A 19,896-nucleotide genomic window follows, 5' to 3' on the forward strand; every position below is an offset into this window, starting at 1 on the left:
CTCATATTTTGGTGGGCCTATGCAAACAACAATTGCCAGTCTAACACCGTTTTTACTGTGCTCCTTTGACTCTAATCCTTAAAATGCACCCACTGAAAATTTGAGGTTAAATGCACCCACTTAAAATTTGAGGTTAACTTAAGCTAATATACATGTACATGGAAATGTAAAAAATACTATGCCTCTAATGTTTAAGGAGTTACATAAGTTTGATGGCTTTAGATTGCCTTGTGTGCTGTTAAGAAATATTATAATGTGCTACAATCTGGGGACTTGAGGGACAAAGTAATTGTACATGGATTCTGTTTTATTTATCTTAATGTTCTTTGGCTGAAAGTTCAAAGTTAAGATATCAGCAAGGGGACTTCTTCTGAGAATTATGTTATGGATGATTGTCCTTCCACTGTAACTTTACCTTGTCCTCTTTCTTTGCATCTTTTGTTCTCATAATTCAAAATAAAAAAATAAAAATAAATAAAATAAATAAAAAAGAAGAAAAAAGAAAGAAAAAATAGAAAAGAGAAGAAAAATAAAAGATAAATAATAAGAAAAGAAAAAACAAAGGAAGGTTTAGTGCTTCTTTTATTTTCTTTGGCATAGGCACAGTAAGTATTGGGGAAATTAGAAAGGGAATTTCCTTGGCCTAAGAGATACAGGGTTTCTCCACTCTTGAATCATACTGGAAACAACTACAGGCTCCATACATGCTCATTTTCACTCCCCAAGATCTTTTTATGGTGCTAGGAAACTTTCCGCTCAGTTGTGGATGATAACATCATGACTGTAGCTAGAGATCTTGTTATTTGCGTAGGTATCATACCAGTATAGAGTCTTGGTTTTATATATGGTTCAGTGGGTTTAAGTCTTTACTATCACCAATTTAATGCTCAGACTGTTCCTGGTTTGGCTCTTGGCAGCCTCTTCTTTATTTCTGACACATTCCACTCTCCTGTCTCATTCCTGCTCTCTGAAATCTACCTCCCAGGAGTCCTGATTTCTTTAAGTGAAAAGAATGATTTTTTTTTTTTTTTTGGTTTTTGGGCCACACCCGTTTGACGCTCAGGGGTTGCTCCTGGCTATGTGCTCAGGAATCGCCCCTGGCTTGGGGGGACCATATGGGTATCAAATCACAGTCTGTCCTACGCTAGCGCTTGCAAGGCAGACACCTTACCTTTAGCGCCACCTTCCTGGCCCGGGAAAGAATAATTTAAAAGCCAAGAGTTATGCATTTGACATAAGATTGGGATCGAGGAACCTGCTCCTAGAGATTGGAAAGTGTATAAATAAATGGATATGTGAACATGCATTTCTTTTCTCTCTTTCTGCCACTATCTCTCCCTGTCTCTTCTATCATCTCTATATATGCCAGAAAGAAAGCAGACTCCACCAGGTACATATAAAAGACACCTGTCCTCATATGAGGCCTATATGACACCATCTAAATCCAGCACCTCACCACTGTCAGTCTAAATCTACTCCCCAAACCCTTGCTTCCATCTCCCCATTCTTTCTGGGTTTTTTTTTTTTTTGAGGGTCTCTTTATAAATGCTGGGGTTATTGGGACTACACTCCATGCTGCTAAAGAGACCATGTGGTGTCAGACCTGTACATATTATACATGACTGCATCTCTCTGAGCTCCCTCCCCAGCATCTGTCTCCCGATCCTGAACTGTTCATCCTTCCAAGCTTGCAGAAAGAATATTGGATGGGGAGCTTCAGTTCAGGTTCTGTTGATTCTGATGCACGTTACAAGAGTTTGGAAAAAACACCATGGCCTGAATTTCATCACCTCTGCTCTGCTCTGTTGCCTGACAGCTTCTGCCTGAGCCTTTGTGTCCTCTCAATGAAAATGCAACAAGGTCACTCTGATAATGAAAGGCCAGATTCCCAGAGCAATCTTTGAACTTCAGCATTCATAAATCCTCTCACCTCATTCCACCTTTTGATCTCTCTCAGTTACACTGGCCTCACAAGATTTTCTTAGAGACAGCAGGAGCTTCCTTGTTCTAGATGCACCCTTTTTCCCACTTCTCTCATTAACTCCTACTTCTCCTTCACCCATCTGTTCCCTTGTCTAGGAGTCTTCCAGCTCTATAGATGAAGACAGGTCTCTTTTATATGTACCCATGTGGCAACTGTTTCCTTTTTTCTGGGCACTTTGCCCAATAATAGTTATGCATTCTTTGATGTAATTATTTTATCAAAGTCTTTCTCTCATGCTAGACTGTAAGCTCAGGGAGCACTGGGACTATCATCAGTGTCTTCACACCCAGAATGGATATTCATACAGAGAAGTTACTTAGCCTACTACCTGATACCTTAGAGAAGCAGTGTTGGTATTTTTTCAGAACTGTAGAAAACATCTTTAAAAACTTTTTAAAAAATTGGGGCCGGAAAGATAGCATGGAGGTAGGGCATTTGCCTTTTATGCAGAAGGTCAGTGATTCAAATCCTGGCATCCCATATGGTCCCCTAAGCCTGACAGGAGCAATTTCTGAGCATAGAGGAGTAACCCCTGAGCGCTGCCGGGTGTGACCCAAAAACAAACAAAAAAAATTATTAAAAAATTTAGAAAAAAGAGAAGAGAAACTACCTTTTTCACCTCTGCCATTGTTGCCAGCACTCTAGAACCAGAAGAAAGTAAATTCTGTTTTTACTGGTTGGGTGTCCTCAGCATCAGGTTTGCCTTTGCACAGATTGACATTCCTGCTACCTGGAATCCTTTTCTTTTACCCCTCAGGCATTTATTTCAGTGTCTCCTTGGAGGGTCATTCATTCCCCAACCATCACATCAGAGCAGGTTCTCTCAAATTCTCCTACTCCCTATATTCCCTTCATTTTCTTCATAGCTCTACATTTTTGTTTGGTTGTTCTTGACTGTAAGATCCTTGAGGTCAGGGATCATTTCTGCTTTTGTGATTTTTTTTCTTTTCACCAGTAGGCACTGAGCCCCCAGGCAGAGTGGTGGAGACTCAGACTTTAGATGATTCAGTGGTCAAATGAAGGAAGTTTTCCTGCTCTGCAAATTTGATAATAATTGCTTCTTTGATATAATTGCCTATGATCCCTGTAAGACCTAGACCATGGATATAAGTGATCTACCAAAGTGGGGACAGGCAGCTCTTTAGGGACTTCACAGCTCTATCTTTGACTCACCCTTTTATTTTCATCACCAAATCCTGCAAAATATCCTTTCAAAATAATTCAGATCTCCTACTAAGCCAGGGAAGCCAACTGTTCCACTCTCAGACAAGGGCCTCTGTTCCTTAATTGCTGTCCTTTTTATGTGTCCTAAAATCATTCTTTTGGACACTTTTACTTTCTTTTGCAAAGCTATCTCCACTCCCTCCACTCCAGGCAGACACCACATACAAGAGTGCAGTCCTAGAACTGCGCTTCCCTGGGCACAGTCTTGGTCTTGCCCAACATAGATCAGTGCATCCCTCACATCCCCTATCCCACTCTCTGAGTTTGTGGCCTCACAGATTTCCACTGTACCCTTCCCCTGTGTAACTATCTTTGAAACTATCGCATTCAGGCATCAATCGGCTCCTCCTGTGACTTTGTCTTCTTGAGTGAGAACCCAACAATGGAAATTTTAAATATCCAACATAAGTTAGTGTTCTCTTTAAATACCCATTCATCCCCTGCTTTGTCCCAAACAACCTGGCCTGAGACATGTATCTTTAAATTTAAGAGATCTTTCCTCTAAAATTCTTAGCTTGTGGATAGAATACAGATGTAAGCTCTAATTTCCCCTGTTTGCCTGGCCCAGGATCATGGGACTTGGTTTCTTTTTCTAATTTAATAGCTTCCTGTTTTAATTTTGGACTGAAGCCCAGCACTGTTAGTTGCTTCCTCTTACAAATTGTTTCTCCTTCACCCTTTTCCTTTAATTCAGCGATTTATGATTGTAACTAGAAGAAACTCATGCTGATATTAACCAGGCCTGGAAGGAAGGTCACAGAAGAAAATGCTGACTTTTTGAACCTAATGAGGGTTTGTGTGCTCATCTTACAGGTGCCAATTCTGCTATAGCATCACAGGAAAGACTATATTTCTCTCTTCTCTTTCCTCAAGATCTAATCACTTTTCAAAGACCTCTGAGTGAGAGGGAGAGAGGAAAGTCAGAGGGAGATAGATAGAAACAGAATAGTATCACTCATCTATGGGTTTTAAGAAAAATAAAAAGCATTTTTGTAATAATTCTCAGAGACAATAGAGATGAGGGCTGGAAGGTCCAGCTCACGATAGGAAGCTCACCACAAAGCGTGGTGAGTGCAGTTAGAGAAATAACTATACTGGCAACTATCATAACAATGTGAATGAATGAGGAAAAGTAGAAAATCTGTCTCCAATACAGGCAGGAATGGGTGGGGAGGAGGGAGATTTAGGGTATTGATGATGAGAATGTTGCACTGGTGAAGGTGGGTGTTCTTCATATGACTGAAACACAACTACAACCATGTTTGTAGTCAAGGTGTTTAAATAAATCACGGTGTTAAATAAAGATATATAAAAAATAACAAAAACAAAACCAACAAACCAAACAAACAAACAAAAAAACCCAAAGACCTCACCTCAGATACCTTCACATGGACATTAGGGTTTCAATTAAGAACCTGTGTGGAGGTACACACATTCAGCCTTCCACCCTTTCCATAGAACTAAACACTTCTTCACATCTCTGCAGCTTCCAACTCTATGTTTCTTTTTAATTTTTCTTTTTCCTTTTTTTGGGGGGTGGTGGTGGTATGGGTAGTCACTTGCACCATGCCTTGCAATGCTGAGTTGACTCCTGGCTTTGTGCTCAGGGATCATTCCTGGTGGTGCTTGGGAACCATATGTGGTGGTGGGGATCAAACCCTGGTCAGCCATGTACAAGGCAAAGGCTTTACACACTGTACTCTCTCTGACCTCAACCTAGTAGAGTTTCTATCATCATATTTACAGTTATAAATATATTTGTTTTTATGTCACACATGTATTCCCTCAACCAAACAAAATTATTCACAGATTTGGGTTTGATTCATCTTTGAATTCCCATAACTCAGCACAAGGCCTAGATCATAAAAAGTAATGAATATACATATGTATATATATATTTAACAGAGACATCATTTATATATGATAGAATTGACTTTTTAAAGTACAATGCAGTGATTTAGTACAGTCATACATTATGCATCCCTCCCTCACTATACCTGACTCCAGGATGTTTTCATCATTCAAAACTGAAAAGTGATGTCCCTATCTCCTTAGATCCTGGCCAGAATTACTCTACCCTGCTTTCTTTGTCTATGTGTTTGTCAACTCTGAATATTTCACCTAACAGAATCATACAATAGGTAACCTTTTGTGTCTACTTTCTTTCACTTAGTGTAATTTTGTTTTTGAGACACACCTGGCAGTCCTCAAGGGTTACTCATAGCCCTGCACTCAGAAATTGCTCCTGGCAGGCTTGGGGAACCAAAGGGGATGCCAGGGGTCGAACCTAGGTCAGCTATATGAAAGACAAATGACTTGGGGCCGGCGAGGTGGGGCTAGAGGTAAGGTGTCTGCCTTGCAAGTGCTAGCCAAGGAAGGACCACGGTTCGATCCCCAGGCGTCCCATATGGTTCCTCCAAGCCAGGGGCAATTTCTGAGTGCTTAGCCAGGAGTAACCCCTGAGTATCAAAAGGGTATGGCCCAAAAAAGAAAAAAACAAACAAAAACAAAAAACAAACAAAAAAAGAAAGACAAATGACTTACCCTCTGTAGCATCACTCCAATCCCTCAATATCATGTTGTTAAAGTCCATCTAGCATGTATCACAACTTTATTTTTTTGTCTGAGTGACTAAGTCTTTAGTAATGTTCTTATGAATATGGACAGACTACATTTTGTATATCTCCATGCCAGTTGTTGGGCATTCAAGTGTTCTATATATTTTGTCTATTATAAATAGGCTGCTATATGGGGGCCAAAGTGATAGCACAGCAGATAGGCCATTTGCCTTGTACACAGCTAATTCAGGTTCAATCTTTGTCATCCCTTTTAGTCCCCCAAGCCTGCCAAGAGTCATTTGTGAGCACAAAGCCAGGAATATCCCCTGAGTACATCCAGGTGTGGCCCCACAACAAAAAACAAAGGCTGCTAGGATAGCTGTGTACAAGTTTTTGTATTGATAAATATTTAAGTCATTGAGTAAGTGACTTAACCAATAGGTAAAGACTCATATTATCATGTTTTTTCCTGGCTAGGATATTAATTTTAACCATCTTCCTTTGGGCAGGTATGGGCCATACTGTACAAGCTGAAGAATATCTATCCCAAGCTCAGTGGACAGTTCTTAAATCAACTGACTGCTCTTGTGCCACCCACTCTTTGCTGCATCGGAACCTGGGCCTTCTCTATATAGCTAAAGAAAACTATGATGAAGCACGTTATCATCTGGCCAATGATGTAAACACACTAAATTATATTCTATGTTTCTGATACTCTGTTCAGTTGTTTGTTTTTTAAATTTTTTATGTTTATTTTTTTTGGGGGGAGGGCACATCCATTTGATGCTCAGGGTTACTCCTGGCTATGCACTCAGAAATTGCCCCTGGTTTTGGGGGACCATATGGGATGCCAGGGGATCGAACCATGGTCCATCCTAGTCTAGCACTTGCAAGGCAGATGCCTTACCTCTAGCACTACCTCTCTGGCCCCTGTTTTTATTTTTTAAACTAAACATTTATCTAAAACTTTCTGTTTACAACTGACTGGTGGTGTTTTTGTTTTGCATAGGCACAACAAAATATGGGGGAAATAGAAAAACCCTTTGGCATAAAAACAGAGAGACTTTATCCATAAAGCATCCTGCCATAACACCAACTACAGGCTCCAGCATACTAAGTTGTCTAATCACAAAGTCTTTCTCTGTGATCCTAGTAAAAGTTCTTCACAATCACAGTTGTCATAGTCAGGTTTCTGTAGTTAAAGATACTGTTTTTTTTTTTTTTTTTTGGTTTTTGGGCCACACCCTGTGACGCTCAGGGGTTACTCCTGGCTATGCGCTCAGAAGTTGCTCCTGGCTTCTTAGGGGACCATATGGGACATCGGGGGATCGAACCGCGGTCTGTCCTAGGTTAGCGCAGGCAAGGCAGGCACCTTACCTCCAGCGCCACCGCCCGGCCCCAAGATACTGTTTTTTTGTACAGATCCTATATCAAAGTCAGGGTGACATGGAGCATCTTCTTGTTTTCATTTTATTATTATTAAAATAATGTGGTTTATAGTAGTATTGATTTTATGTTTTTGGTATAAAAATTACTGTACCTTCACTAGCCCACTAAAATAGTGCCAAAAACTCATGAATACTGTTTTTTTTGTCACTTCTAATATTCTCCTTTCCTTCCTCCACCTGTTCACCCTCTCAGTAATTTCAATTCTGTTGTCAGGACTCAGGGTTTGTTTTCATTTGGCCATTATTTTAAAATAACATCAATGTCTCTACTTCAGAGTGTAGTTATTAATTTTAAATGAGCTGGAGCTATAAAAGTGCTTTGTAAAATTGTACCTCTGTACAAATAAATGCTAGGGAGGATGAGGGTGATGCTGGAACATTCTTCTAGAGTATATGAGGTTTCTATTAGCTATTCAGTATTGAATATTAATAGGGAGAAGAGTTCCTGAGCTCTTGCCATGGTTAGGGTTGAACTGCCAGCTCCACATATATTGGTTCATTCTCAGACTCTGCTAAGAAGTCTGGTTTGCTTCTTGCTGCACAGTGCCCATAATGTTTTACTGGAAACATTCTTGGGTGGGTTATTTCCTCAATTTCCTTACTCAAAATACATTCTTTCCCCCTGAGAAGCTGAGCTCTATGGACTGTACAACTGATTCCATCATTCTCTAGCTTTTGTGAGATTTGAGTTTGAGGTAAAGAGCATAGCATGGAGTGAAGGTTGAAAGAAGAGTGGAAGTTGGGGTATTTACTCTGCTACCTTTCTGGCCTCCTTGTATAGGCAGATATGCTCCTCCATAGCATCAATTCTTCCTGGACTCTCAGAATCTTACTTTCCCCTCTATCTATCTATCTATCTATCTATCTATCTATCTATCTATCTATCTATCTATCTATCTATCTATCTATCTATCTATCTATCTATCTATCTATCTATCTATCTATCTATCTATCTATCTATCTATCTATCTATCTATCTATCTATCTATCTATCTTATCTATCTATCTATCTATCTATCTATCTATCTATCTATCTATCTATCTATCTATCTATCTCTTTTGATGTAATAATTTCTTGCTGTTGATAGAACATATAACTCACTAACTCTAGTTGGTTCCTTACCTCTTCCAATTATCTATAAAAAGCTTTTCATATAACTCTTACTGGGCAACCCTTTTGAGAGTTGCCACCAATGAGCCTGACTAAACACTTTTGCACTAGTGTTTCTTCTCTATTTCTTCTTCTATTTAATTTGTATTAAATACACACACATGCTAAAAGAAAGAAGATAGACATTAAAGGCCACATATGGCTCTGCTTCTATGAAATGGCTAGTAAAGAAAATTCTGTGGAGATATAGTTGCTCTGTCTGAACTAGCTACTGCGAAGAATTATGCCAGCATGATTCCTCAGTCTAGCTTGTCAAATGAAACAAAGAAATGCAGCTTTCTTTTTTTTTTTTTTTTTGTGGTTTTTGGGTTACACCCGGCAGTGCTCAGGGGTTACTCCTGGCTCCATGCTCAGAAATTGCTCCTGGCAGGCACGGGGGACCATATGGGACGCTGGGAGTCGAACCGATGACCTCTTGCATGAAAGGCAAACGCTTTACCTCCATGCTATCTCTCCAGCCCCGAAACGCAGCTTTCTTAGTACCATAAACTTCACCCAATTTAGATGTATAGTTCCAGATATTTAGTCAAATTACTAAGTAATTTAGTTCCACAATATTTAGTCAGCTTACAAACCATTCTCACACCTAGTCTTAGAAAGCATTTCTCAAAGAGAACCCTAATATCTATGCACAGTTATTTCTCATTTCCTCCCCTTAGGCAACTACTTTATATCTTTATTATCTGTCTTTTGTGGAAAATTCCTGTATCTGTAGTCTTTAGCATCTGACTTCTTATAATGAGTATAATTATTTTGGAACCTATTCATGTGTCTGGGTATAGAAATCCTTTATGTTCTTATTGCTGATTAGTATTTCATTGTGTGGAAGAGCCACAGTTAGTTCATCCATTCACAAGATGCTACACATTTTAGTTGCATCCACATTGAGGATATTGGGAGTAATTCTTCTGTGAACTTTGTGTTTAGGTCTCTGTATGGACACATTTATCTCGGATATCTACCTAAAATGGAATGGCTAGATTCTAAAATAACTCTTCACAATTTTTCTAGAACTACATGAATATTTTCTACTGACGAGCTGTATCATTTTTGTTGTTGTTGTTGTTGATTGTTTTGTTTTCGGGTCACATCCAGCAGCGCTCAGGAGTTATTCCTGGCTCTACACTCAGAAATTGCTCTTGGCAGACTTGGGGGACCATATGGGATGCCAGGATTCGAACCACCGTCTTTCTACATGCAAAGCAAATGCCTTACCTCCCTGCTATCTCTCTGGCCCCCAGAGCTGTACCATTTTAGTATTCCTAAGTGAGATATGAAGTCTTCATTCCTCCACATCTTTACCTGTGCTTGTTATTTTCATCTATATTCCTGAGTATAACTATTTTAGTATGTGAAGTGGTAATTCATTATGGTTTTGACATCCCTTAATAACTACTAATGTTGAGTATCATTTCATGTTATTACTAGCCATTGTTATATGTTTTTCTAGAGATATCTCTTCAGATACTTTGCCCATATTTTCAATCGAACTATTATAAAAGATCTTGATATTTTCTGGATATAAGCCCTATGTGAGGCATGTTTCACAAGAGAATTCAAGTCTTCTGCTTTTTCTTCTTCCTTTTGTTTTTGTTCTGGGTTATACCTGATGTGCTTAGGGCTTACTCCTAGCTTTGCATTCAGAAATCACTTCTGGTGTTACTCACAGAACAATATGGATGCGGGGGATCAAACCTAAGTTAGCCACATGAAAGAAGCACCTTAACAGCTGTGCTACATCACTCAGACCTCTTTGCTTCCTCTGTCTTTTGTAGATTTATTATGCCAGTTGTGCATTTGGAACAGAGGATATCAGGACTTCAGGGGGCTACTTCCACCTGGCTAGAATCTTCTATTTCCTTGAAAAGTGGAAACTGGCAGATACATTATATACCAAGGTGAGTTGGGGGATGTGGAAGCTAAACCTTGATATCAGACCCATCATGAGAAATTTGAGGTACAGAAAAGTAAAGCAACTTGTCCACTATTCTTTTTGTTTTTCTGCCACCAAAACAGACTAGATCTTAGCACTGTAGTGCAATTAACTAATGAATAGTAGGTGTCTAAATACTAAAGCCTCCCAATATAAATGACTACCTGTCCTGTAGTACCCATGTAATGGAATTAATGTGGCCCATGGAGGTATTTGATAGAGAAAGCATGGCTTTTATAGAAAGCTGAAAGTTGTTATGAATAAATCAACAAACAGAATTCATAAAATTTTCCCATTTTATGTAAAAAGTTTTAGTGCATTACCAATAATTAAACGTTGGCTACATTCATATATTAACATCTCATTGAGCAAACAACCATTCCTTGGTGTTAGTCTCACATGCTATGACTATTTTCATTTTTTATTTGTTTAGACTATGCTGACAGTGTTCAGGGATTACTTCTGGTTCAGCAGTCAAGGGACCAGAAATATCATGGATTAAACTTTGGTCTTCTATATGTAGAAATCTCCTCTTGGCCACTTTTTGTATTTTGGGCCCACTTTAAAAAAAAAAAAAGAAAAGAAACAGGCTTTATTTTGAGGTACTAAGGAAGGGAAAAGAGATGATACGAAAGGGAGAGAGTAATACTCTCGAGAAAAATGTGGGCTTCTCCAAAGGTGGAAAGAGCCCAACACACAACCCAGCAAAAAAGTAAGAAAGTCCACATCTCAAGAGTGGAGATTTGGGTGACATGTACATGTGGGCACCATGTTCATGGGTCCAGGAAGCACATGTGCCTTGGGCCCTCTTCTGAGGAAGAGGCATTGTAGTATTAAATGTACCTAGAGTCAGATCTGAATTTATATCTTGTCTCTTAACAGCTTTTACCAAAGTGGGTGTGTGTGTGACTGTGTGTGTGTGTGTGTGTGTGTGTGTGTATGTATGTGTGTTCATAACTTCACTGAGTCTCCATTTATGTGTGAAATGGGAAAAATAAAAAAATGCCTTTATTGAGATATCTGAGGGAATGTAAAGGTTTTGGTTGTAAAAGCTCAATAAATGGTAGCGCTTGTTATTAGACCTAGCCATGGATATTCCCCTTTCTCCACCTGCCCTTTGTCACCACCATTCTTCATAATCAGTAGGGTCAGGGGAGTTTGGACTCTTTGTCTCCAGTCACAATGATATAGGGATACTGTAGGTTGTCAAAGATGCTTCCCTCCTAGCCTGGCTGGTTCCATAGCTAAGACCTGGCTAGCTTTTCTGATGTCTGATTTCCCTCTCCTTTTTCAACAGGTCACCGAGATCTGGAACAAATATTTATATGATCACTACCAAGTTCTTGCACAAGCTCGTAACCAACAGATAGATTTGCTGGGAAAACTGCTTGAGACTGACACTGGCTTGGGTGAATGGCCATTCTCTATGGGGTCTCTTTACTCTTATGTTACTTGCACACCTTGGTATATCATTTTTTTGGGTGTAGGCACACTCAGCAGTGTTCAGAGCTTATTACTGGGTCTGTGCCTGGGGGGGGGTCACTGCTGGTAGGGCTCAAGGGACTAATGTGGTGGGGGTTGAACCCACGTTGGTCTCTTTTTTTTGTTTGTTTGTTTTTTTTTGTTTTTTTTTGGCCACACTCGTTTGATGCCCAGGGCTTACTCCTGGCTAAGCGCTCAGAAATTGCCCCTGGCTTGAGGGGGACCATATGGGACACCAGGGGATCGAACCGCGGTCCTTCCTTGGCTAGCGCTTGCAAGGCAGACACCTTACCTCTAGCGCCACCTCGCCGGCCCCCCACATTGGTCTCATATGAGGCAAGTGCCCTACTTCCTGTTTTGTCTCTTTGATCTGTCCACCTTGTCCTTAAGAGGGCTTCATTTGTCATTCCATCTTTTTCTGTCTCCTCTTGGGGATGCTTTACTAGGGACCAAAGAGATTTTAGCAATGCTGGGAAATATCAGATTTCTGCTTTTCAGGAGGCCAATAAGGGGGAGATTTCAAGAGAAAAGGAATCTGTAGGGCCCCTGTAAATTGAGCAAAGCATAATTCATAGGGGTTATGCCTTGAACATATCCAGAGTAGGAGGCTCTGTTCTTATTCTGGATCCTCTTTCATCAATGGGTTGTAAGCATCTCCAGGGCAGCGCAGTTATTTACTCTGAGCTAATCCAGCAAGACTGAAAGACTTATTTTTGCTTTAAAAGACAACCAATATCATTAGTGAGATGGAACCTCTGTGAAGTAGCAAAAAAACATTTCTACAGGTACAGATTATATTTCAGGGTGAGGCCTCAAGTTAAGAGTTGAGGACAGGGCCCGGAGAGATAGCACAGCGGTGTTTGCCTTGCAAGCAGCTGATCCAGGACCTAAGGTAGTTGGTTCGAATCCCGGTGTCCCGTATGGTCCCTCGTGCCAGAAGCTATATCTGAGCAGACAGCCAGGAGTAACCCCTGAGCACCACCGAGTGTGTCCCAAATACCAAAAAAAAAAAAAAAAAAAGAGGTGAGGACAGTTGGGTGATGGAGTAGAGAGGGATGATCTCTTGGAGCCGAGCACACAGAGAAAAAGTCATAATTTCATTGAGTTTTCTCTCATTATTAAAGAGGTTCCTATAAAAGCAGAAAACTTGGAAATCATGGCTGTCCAAGGAGAGTTAACTTGAATATGATGCTGTATGTTTTTATCTGTTTCTTCTGAGTGTAATAGTAAAAATGCATTCCCAGGGGTGGAGATATAACACAGTGGGTAGGGCATTTGCTTTGCATGTGGCCAACTTGGGACTGACCTAGGTTTGATCCCCGGCATACCATATGTTCCCCCAAGCCTGCCAGGAGTGATTTCTGGGTGCAAAGCCAGGAGTAACCCTGAGTGCAGTAACTCCTGGATCGGCTGCATGCAAGGCAAACGCCTTGCTGCTGTGCTATTTCTCCGGCCCCAATCTGGAATTTATTATTTTTTTATTTTTATTTTTATTTCTATCTTTTGGTTTTTGGGCCACACCCGGCGGTGCTCAGGGGTTACTCCTGGATATCTGCTCAGAAATAGCTCCTGGCAGGCACGGGGGACCATATGGGACGCTGGGATTCAAACCAACCACCTTGGGTCCTGGATCAGCTGCTTGCAAGGCAAACACCGCTGTTCTATCTCTCCGGCCCCAATCTGGAATTTCTTGATTGAAAAAGATTGCTCGGATGTGAGGCTTAGATAGGTGGAGGCACACATTCTGGATTGGGTGTGTAAAGGTCAGGTTAGGGCACTGGGGAGCAGCATTTTGCAGGTCACTCTGGGACTGAACTATGGCTGCCTCCATGAATGTCCGAGGGAGGGGGCTTTCTGCCAACTCCTCCTCCCCAATAGCTCAGGACTTGTGGAAAGGCAGCAAGGCACAGTCTCAGCTACCCTCTTCCTCAACATCTTTCCTCCCTTCCTATTTCAGATGAAGCCCAGGAAGCTGAAGCTGTTAGGATCCTGACTACAATCTTGGGCATCCGAGAACTTGAAACAGACAGAGAACCCAAAAAAACAGTTTTTGTTCTGAAAACCTTGATCATGCTTTTCTTCCTGATGAATTCTTCAAATGTAAGTTTCCCTAGAAAGTAGCTGGTTTTAGGCAAAGGTCGAATTGCTCCTGCGAGTGCAAATGTTTTACTCAATTTCACTAGTTCTTTGCCTTCAAAGTACTAGAAAGTTCCTTTAAAAAAATAGTTTTGTGGGGCTGGAGAGACAGCATGGAGGAAAGGCATTTGCCTTTCATGCAGAAGATGATTGGCATCCCATATGGTCCCCCGAGCCTGCCAGGAGCGATTTCTGAGCCTGGAGCCAGTAGTGACCCCTGAGCGCTGCCGGTTGTGACGCAAAAACCGAAAAAAAAAAATTGTTTTGTTTCGTTTTGTTTTGGAACCACAACAGGTTCTGTAATCCTGATAGTACTCAGGAGGCCATGTGGGGTGTTAGAGATCAAACCTGTGTAAACCATATGCGAGGCAATCGCCCTACCTACTGCACTTTCTCTGTGGCCTCAGAAAGAAGTTTCTTTTTTTTTTTTTTTGGTTTTTGGGCCACACCCGGTAATGCTCAGGGGTTACTCCTGGCTATGCGCTCAGAAGTTGCTCCTGGCTTGGGGGACCATATGGGACACCGGGGGATCGAACCGCGGTCCGTCCAAGGCTAGCGCAGGCAAGGCAGGCACCTTACCTTTAGCGCCACTGCCCGGCCCCAGAAAGAAGTTTCTTTAGAAAATAAATGCCAGAGCATCCTATCCCAAAGAAGCTCAGGTATTCACGTATTTCTCTTAATGAATGCATCCTGCATAGAGGGCTCCCAGGGGTCCCTTTCCAGCATTGCGTAGATAAACTGAGTCTGGGCAGTGCCACAGATGTCCTTGGAAAAATGAAACAGCAGCTCTTACCACATTCATTGAGTCCTGACTGCAGGTAGGACCTATGCAGAAGTGGATTATGATAAAATAATTTAAAAGGTACTTGCTTGTAAATGCTTAGTAGCTATGCTTAGCCTAAGCTATGATACATGATATCTCACATTGGCCTTAGAAAGGTCTTTATTAGGGGCCAGAGAGATAACACAGTGGTAGGGCATTTGCAGCCGATCCAGAATGGATGGTCGTTCAAATCCCAGCATCCCATATGGTCCCCTGAACCTGCCAGGAGTGACTTCTGAGCATAGAACCAGGAGTAACCCCTGAGAGCTGCCGGGTATGACCTAGGTCTTTATTTTTCCCACTTTGCAATAGAGAAACTGAGGCAGAGTCATGTGTCCAATTTTTATAGACAGTAAATGGAAGTTCTCAGATTTATTGATTTACAGGTAGAGCCTCTCAATCTAATACAACATATCATCATCTAATGTCATTTTGCTCAACTTTGTTTCATAATAACATCAATGAGAAAATAAATACTCCCAGATACTGGAAAGATATCTTAAGGACTGAGCATGTTCTCTACATGATGACCTGGGTTTGATCCTAAATGGTTTTCCCTGGGTTCACCAAATGTGACACCTCTACAAACCAATCCAGGAGTAACCTAAGCATCACTGGGTGTACCCCAAAAACAAAACAAAACAAAAACCAAGAATCTTAGCCAAATATCCTTGGTGATAGTTCAAAATGAGTTCAGTCTCTGGCATCCCATATAGTCCCCCAAGACTTCCAGAAGTGATTCCTGACTGCAGAGCCAGAAGTAACCCTAAGTGGTTCCCCAAATAACAACAACAACAACAACAACAACAAAAACAAAAGATTCTTGGTGACTTTTTTTTTTTAATAACAATTCCAAGAAACTGCTCTGTGAACAATTTCTGTATCTAATGAACATATGCCATCCACACAACTCTCTTAGGGAAATATCTAGGGATGAACTTTTCGGAGGAAGGAAAGAGGCAATATAAAAGTCAAGATAAGGGGCCGGAGAGGTGGCGCTAGAGGTAAGATGTCTGCCTTGCAAGCGCTAGCCAAGGAAGGACCACAGTTCGATCCCCAGGCGTCCCATATGGTCCCCCCAAGCCAGGGGCGTTTTCTGAGCGCTTAGCCAGGAGTAACCCCTGAGAATCAAATGGGTGTGGCCCGAAAAACCAAAAAAAAAAAAGTCAAGATAAAAATGGGGCCGGAGTGGTGGTGCAAGCAGTAGAACATTTGCCTTGCATGCGCTAACCTAGGACGGGCCATGGTTCGATCCCCCAGCGTCCCACATGGTCCTCCAAGCTGGGGGCGACTCCTGAGCACATAGCCAGGAGTAAGCCCTGAGGGTCACGGGTGTGGCCCAAAAAAATGAACAAAAAAAAATGGAGGATAAAATTTCAGAGAGTGAAAAGTGACCCAGAGAAGAGGAAAACAAGTCTAGGGATGAGGGAGGGCTGGTCATAAGAGACTTTGTTGTGTGAGGTTCCCTCCCCCTTGGTCCCCTCCACCTTTCCATCTTATCCTCAGAAAAGAGATTCCTGGATGCTTCCCTAGCCCCCTTTCCTGCTGTATTTATCTTTTTCCTTTCACCCTGTATCATATTTTCCCATTTTACTTATTTCTCTTATTGTCTCTCTCCCCTATCATAATAGGGGAGGGATACCCAGTGATGCGAAAGTGCTTACTCCTAGTTCTGTGCTCAGGGATCACTCCTGGTGGGGAGATCAAAACCATATGGAATGTGAAGGATTGAAATCAGGTCAGCCCTGTGCAAGGCAAGCACCCTATCCACTGTGCTATCTTTATCCTAGCATATTTTAAGTTCCCCCGGGGCAAAGATTTTTGCCTGTAAACCACTTTCTGGAACACAATAGCTATTCAATAAACATTAATTGAAAGAAAGGGAGGAAATACAGGTGGGAAAAAAAGATGGGAAACAAGAAAGGAAGGAGAAAAGAGGCAGAGAGGGAAGGAAAGAATAAGAGGAAGGAAGGGAGGAGAAAGGAGTCTATATTAAGATGTCCTATGAAGGGCTGGAGTGATAGCACAGTGGGTAGGTCATTTGCCTTGCACACAGCTGACCTGGGTTCTATCCTTGGCATCCCATAAGGTCCCCTGAACCTACCATGAGTGATTTCTGAGTAACCCCTGAGCACTGCTGGGTGTGACCACCAAACAAAAACAAAATAAAAAAGAAGAGATGACCTATGAAATTTCTATTCCTGTTAACTCTGAGTTCTGGCATCTCAGGATGGCATCTCTCAACTCTGACTCCTTTTTTTTTTCTTTTTTCTGTTTTGTTTTGTTTTGGGGTCACACCCAGCCACACTCAGGGGTTTCTCCTGGTTCTGCATTCAGAAATTGCTCCTGGCAAGCTCAGGGGACCATATGGGATGCTGGGATTTAAACCACCGTCCTTTCATCCTGGGTCAGCTGCATGCAAGGCAAACACCTTACCGCTGTGCTGTCTCTCCGGCCATCTCTGTGACTCCTAATGCTGAACTAAAGGGCCCTGAGGAAGACCTTGTGAGATGCTTCCTTTGCTCAGGTGTCTCTAATTTATACTTATATCCTCAAGACACTTGGTTATTAATAGGGCTGAATGGCTGTAGGGTCAGAGAAAGGCTTCTGAGCTCAATTACAGATGGGATGTTTCAATGTCAAACTTTCCTGTAATGGCTTTACCAGAAAATCTTCTCTTTACTTTTCACTCAGTTTACCTTGAGGGGTGCAGCATCAGATGGATTCTGTGTCTCAGCAAGAAGACTGCTTCAGAACTTGGCTCAAATCCTGACTCTGTTAATATGGGCATGTGTTCTCTTTCCCAGATTATTTTAATGTTAAGTTTATCACCAGGAGTGCACATAGGCACATCTCTTTTTTTTTTTTTTTTTTTTTTTGGTTTTTGGGCCACACCCTGTGACGCTCAGGGGTTACTCCTGGCTATGCGCTCAGAAGTTGCTCCTGGCTTCTTGGGGGACCATATGGGACGCCGGGGGATCGAACCGCAGTCCTTACCTTACCTCCAGCGCCACCGCCCGGCCCACATAGGCACATCTCTTGTCCAGAGAGAACTCAGTTTCCTTCATCTGTCAGAAGAGCTGTGTGCTCCCTCTGGTGCTGGAAACCCCACTTATAGTCAGCCCCAAAAAAGGGAGGGGGAGGTCCTGACCTTTTAGCCATTGTTGCCACTTAGAAGTGCAGGCTTGGATATTTTACCCCTCCTATAACAACTTCCTTTTTGTCACTGGCATTCTGTTTCAGGCACGAGATTATGCCAACAGAGCCTTATTTATAGCCAAAGAGCGAAACTTCAACGTACAAGAACAGAGGGACCTTCAAGACTTACTAGATCTCGTCTCAATGGAATAAATACAACCCATCAATCACTCGGTGTTCCCCATTGCCATGCTGGGGGCCATGCAGTGTGCACAACTGTGCTCCAGGATGGCTGCAGCAGTCCCCCTCTTCCTGGAAACTCCACCCAGAGTGTTTTCCTTCTCACACATATGCAAGGAAATTTGGAGCTTTAGTCACAGAAATTAATAAAACTGTACTCTTTCAACACCATTGTACTTGCTCTACGGTGACTTTATACAACTTTGAGTGATGATTGTCAGCTCACCATCATGGTAGTTGTAATTAGACTGCAAATAGTCTGTCATAGTTCTCCTAAATCTCCCCATATACGTTCCATAGATCTTTGTCAAGAATTGAGGGATAAAAGTTGTGAGGGAGAGTACAAACATAAGGAACTTGCCTTGTGTGAGACTAACTCTGGTTCCATCCCTGGCATCACATATAGTCCCTCAAGAATCATTAAGAGTGGTCCCTGAGTACATAGGCATAAGTCCTGAGCACCACTGGCTGCAGCAAAAGATCCACCTCCCTCACACATGTCAAGAAAAGGGGAGAAAGGTAGGGAATAAATAGAACTATATTGAAAGTTTCTCTATTTTTACTATAATTAAATTAGCATCAATTTGAAATAGTTGCAAACATATCCATGATAGTTCCTGGAGCAATCACTTGTAACAAACACTCCTTCCTCCTCTTGTCACTCAGGAAGGACTCCAGCCAAACAGGGCTTTTTTTTTTTTTTTTCTATAAAGGGTTTAATTGGACAAAACAGGTAGGAAGGGGGGCCAGGGTCTTACTGGCCAAAGAGTCCAGCCAGCCCTCAAAATATGCCAATATCACTCCATTCAATAACTCCACCAATAACTCACCACCACTACAATATTCCAGCAAGGACAACTGCTTCTCAATTTGACCCAGAGATTTCTAATTGAGAGGGCCCATTGCTCTTAAAGTGACAGACCCCTTTCTTGGAATGATCTCCAAAAATCACTAACTGCTTTGTTTTTTGTTTTTGTTTTTCTTTTCTTTTCTTTATTCTCGAGTTACTGCTGGCTCTGCAGTCAGAAATTACTCCTGGCAGGCTCAGGACCATATGGGATGCTGGGGATGGAACCTGGGTCAGCGGCCTGCAAGGTAAACTCCCTACCTGCTGTGCTATTCCCAAGGCTCCTCACTAACTGCATTAAAGGTAGTTAAGTCAGTGTTGTGTATGTTTGAGGTTGGGATCACAGAGACATGATAATAGAAGTTGAGCTGCTTTCCTTGCATGCAAACAACCCTGGTCTGTTCATGGCTTGCTCCTGGCTCTATTTTCAGGGATTACTTCTGGCAGTGCTCAGGGGATCATATGTGCTGTTGGGATTGAACCTGGGTTGGCTAAATGGAAGGCAAGTGGCTTTCTCATTTATTATGCTATTTCTCCTGTCCCTTATTAATCTTTGCTTATTCTGTTTTCTTTCTTTTATTTTTATTGTTGTTGTTTTTATTTTGGGCCAGACCCAGTGGTGCTCAGGGGTTACTCCTGGTTCTACATTTCAGGAATAATTCTATTTTTTTTTTTTTTTTTGGTTTTGGGCCACACCCGGTGATGCTCAGAGGTTACTCCTGGCTGTCTGCTCAGAAATAGCTCCTGGCAGGCACGGGAGACCATATGGGACACCAGGATTTGAACCAACCACCTTTGGTCCTGGATCGGCTGCTTGCAAGGCAAACGCCGCTGTGCTATCTCTCCGGGCCCAGGAATAATTCTTGATGGGTTCAGGGAACCATATAGGATGCCAATTATTGAACCCAGGTT

General features: G+C 41.9%; 1 protein-coding gene across 1 annotated transcript in view; it reads left to right on the top strand.

Moving 5' to 3' along the window:
- The window catches only part of ZMYND12 (zinc finger MYND-type containing 12), a 38,908-nt gene extending 20,798 nt beyond the window's left edge, over window positions 1-18,110 (top strand). The window contains exons 4-8 of the mRNA XM_049775517.1: window positions 6,276-6,445; window positions 10,161-10,283; window positions 11,616-11,727; window positions 13,758-13,900; window positions 18,003-18,110. Coding sequence (XP_049631474.1) covers window positions 6,276-6,445; window positions 10,161-10,283; window positions 11,616-11,727; window positions 13,758-13,900; window positions 18,003-18,110 — 656 coding nt within the window. The remainder of the gene's footprint in view (window positions 1-6,275; window positions 6,446-10,160; window positions 10,284-11,615; window positions 11,728-13,757; window positions 13,901-18,002) is intronic.
- Window positions 18,111-19,896: the final 1,786 nt, after the last annotated feature.

This window comes from Suncus etruscus, chromosome 6 (assembly GCF_024139225.1).
Source record: "Suncus etruscus isolate mSunEtr1 chromosome 6, mSunEtr1.pri.cur, whole genome shotgun sequence".
NCBI lineage: Eukaryota > Metazoa > Chordata > Mammalia > Eulipotyphla > Soricidae > Suncus > Suncus etruscus.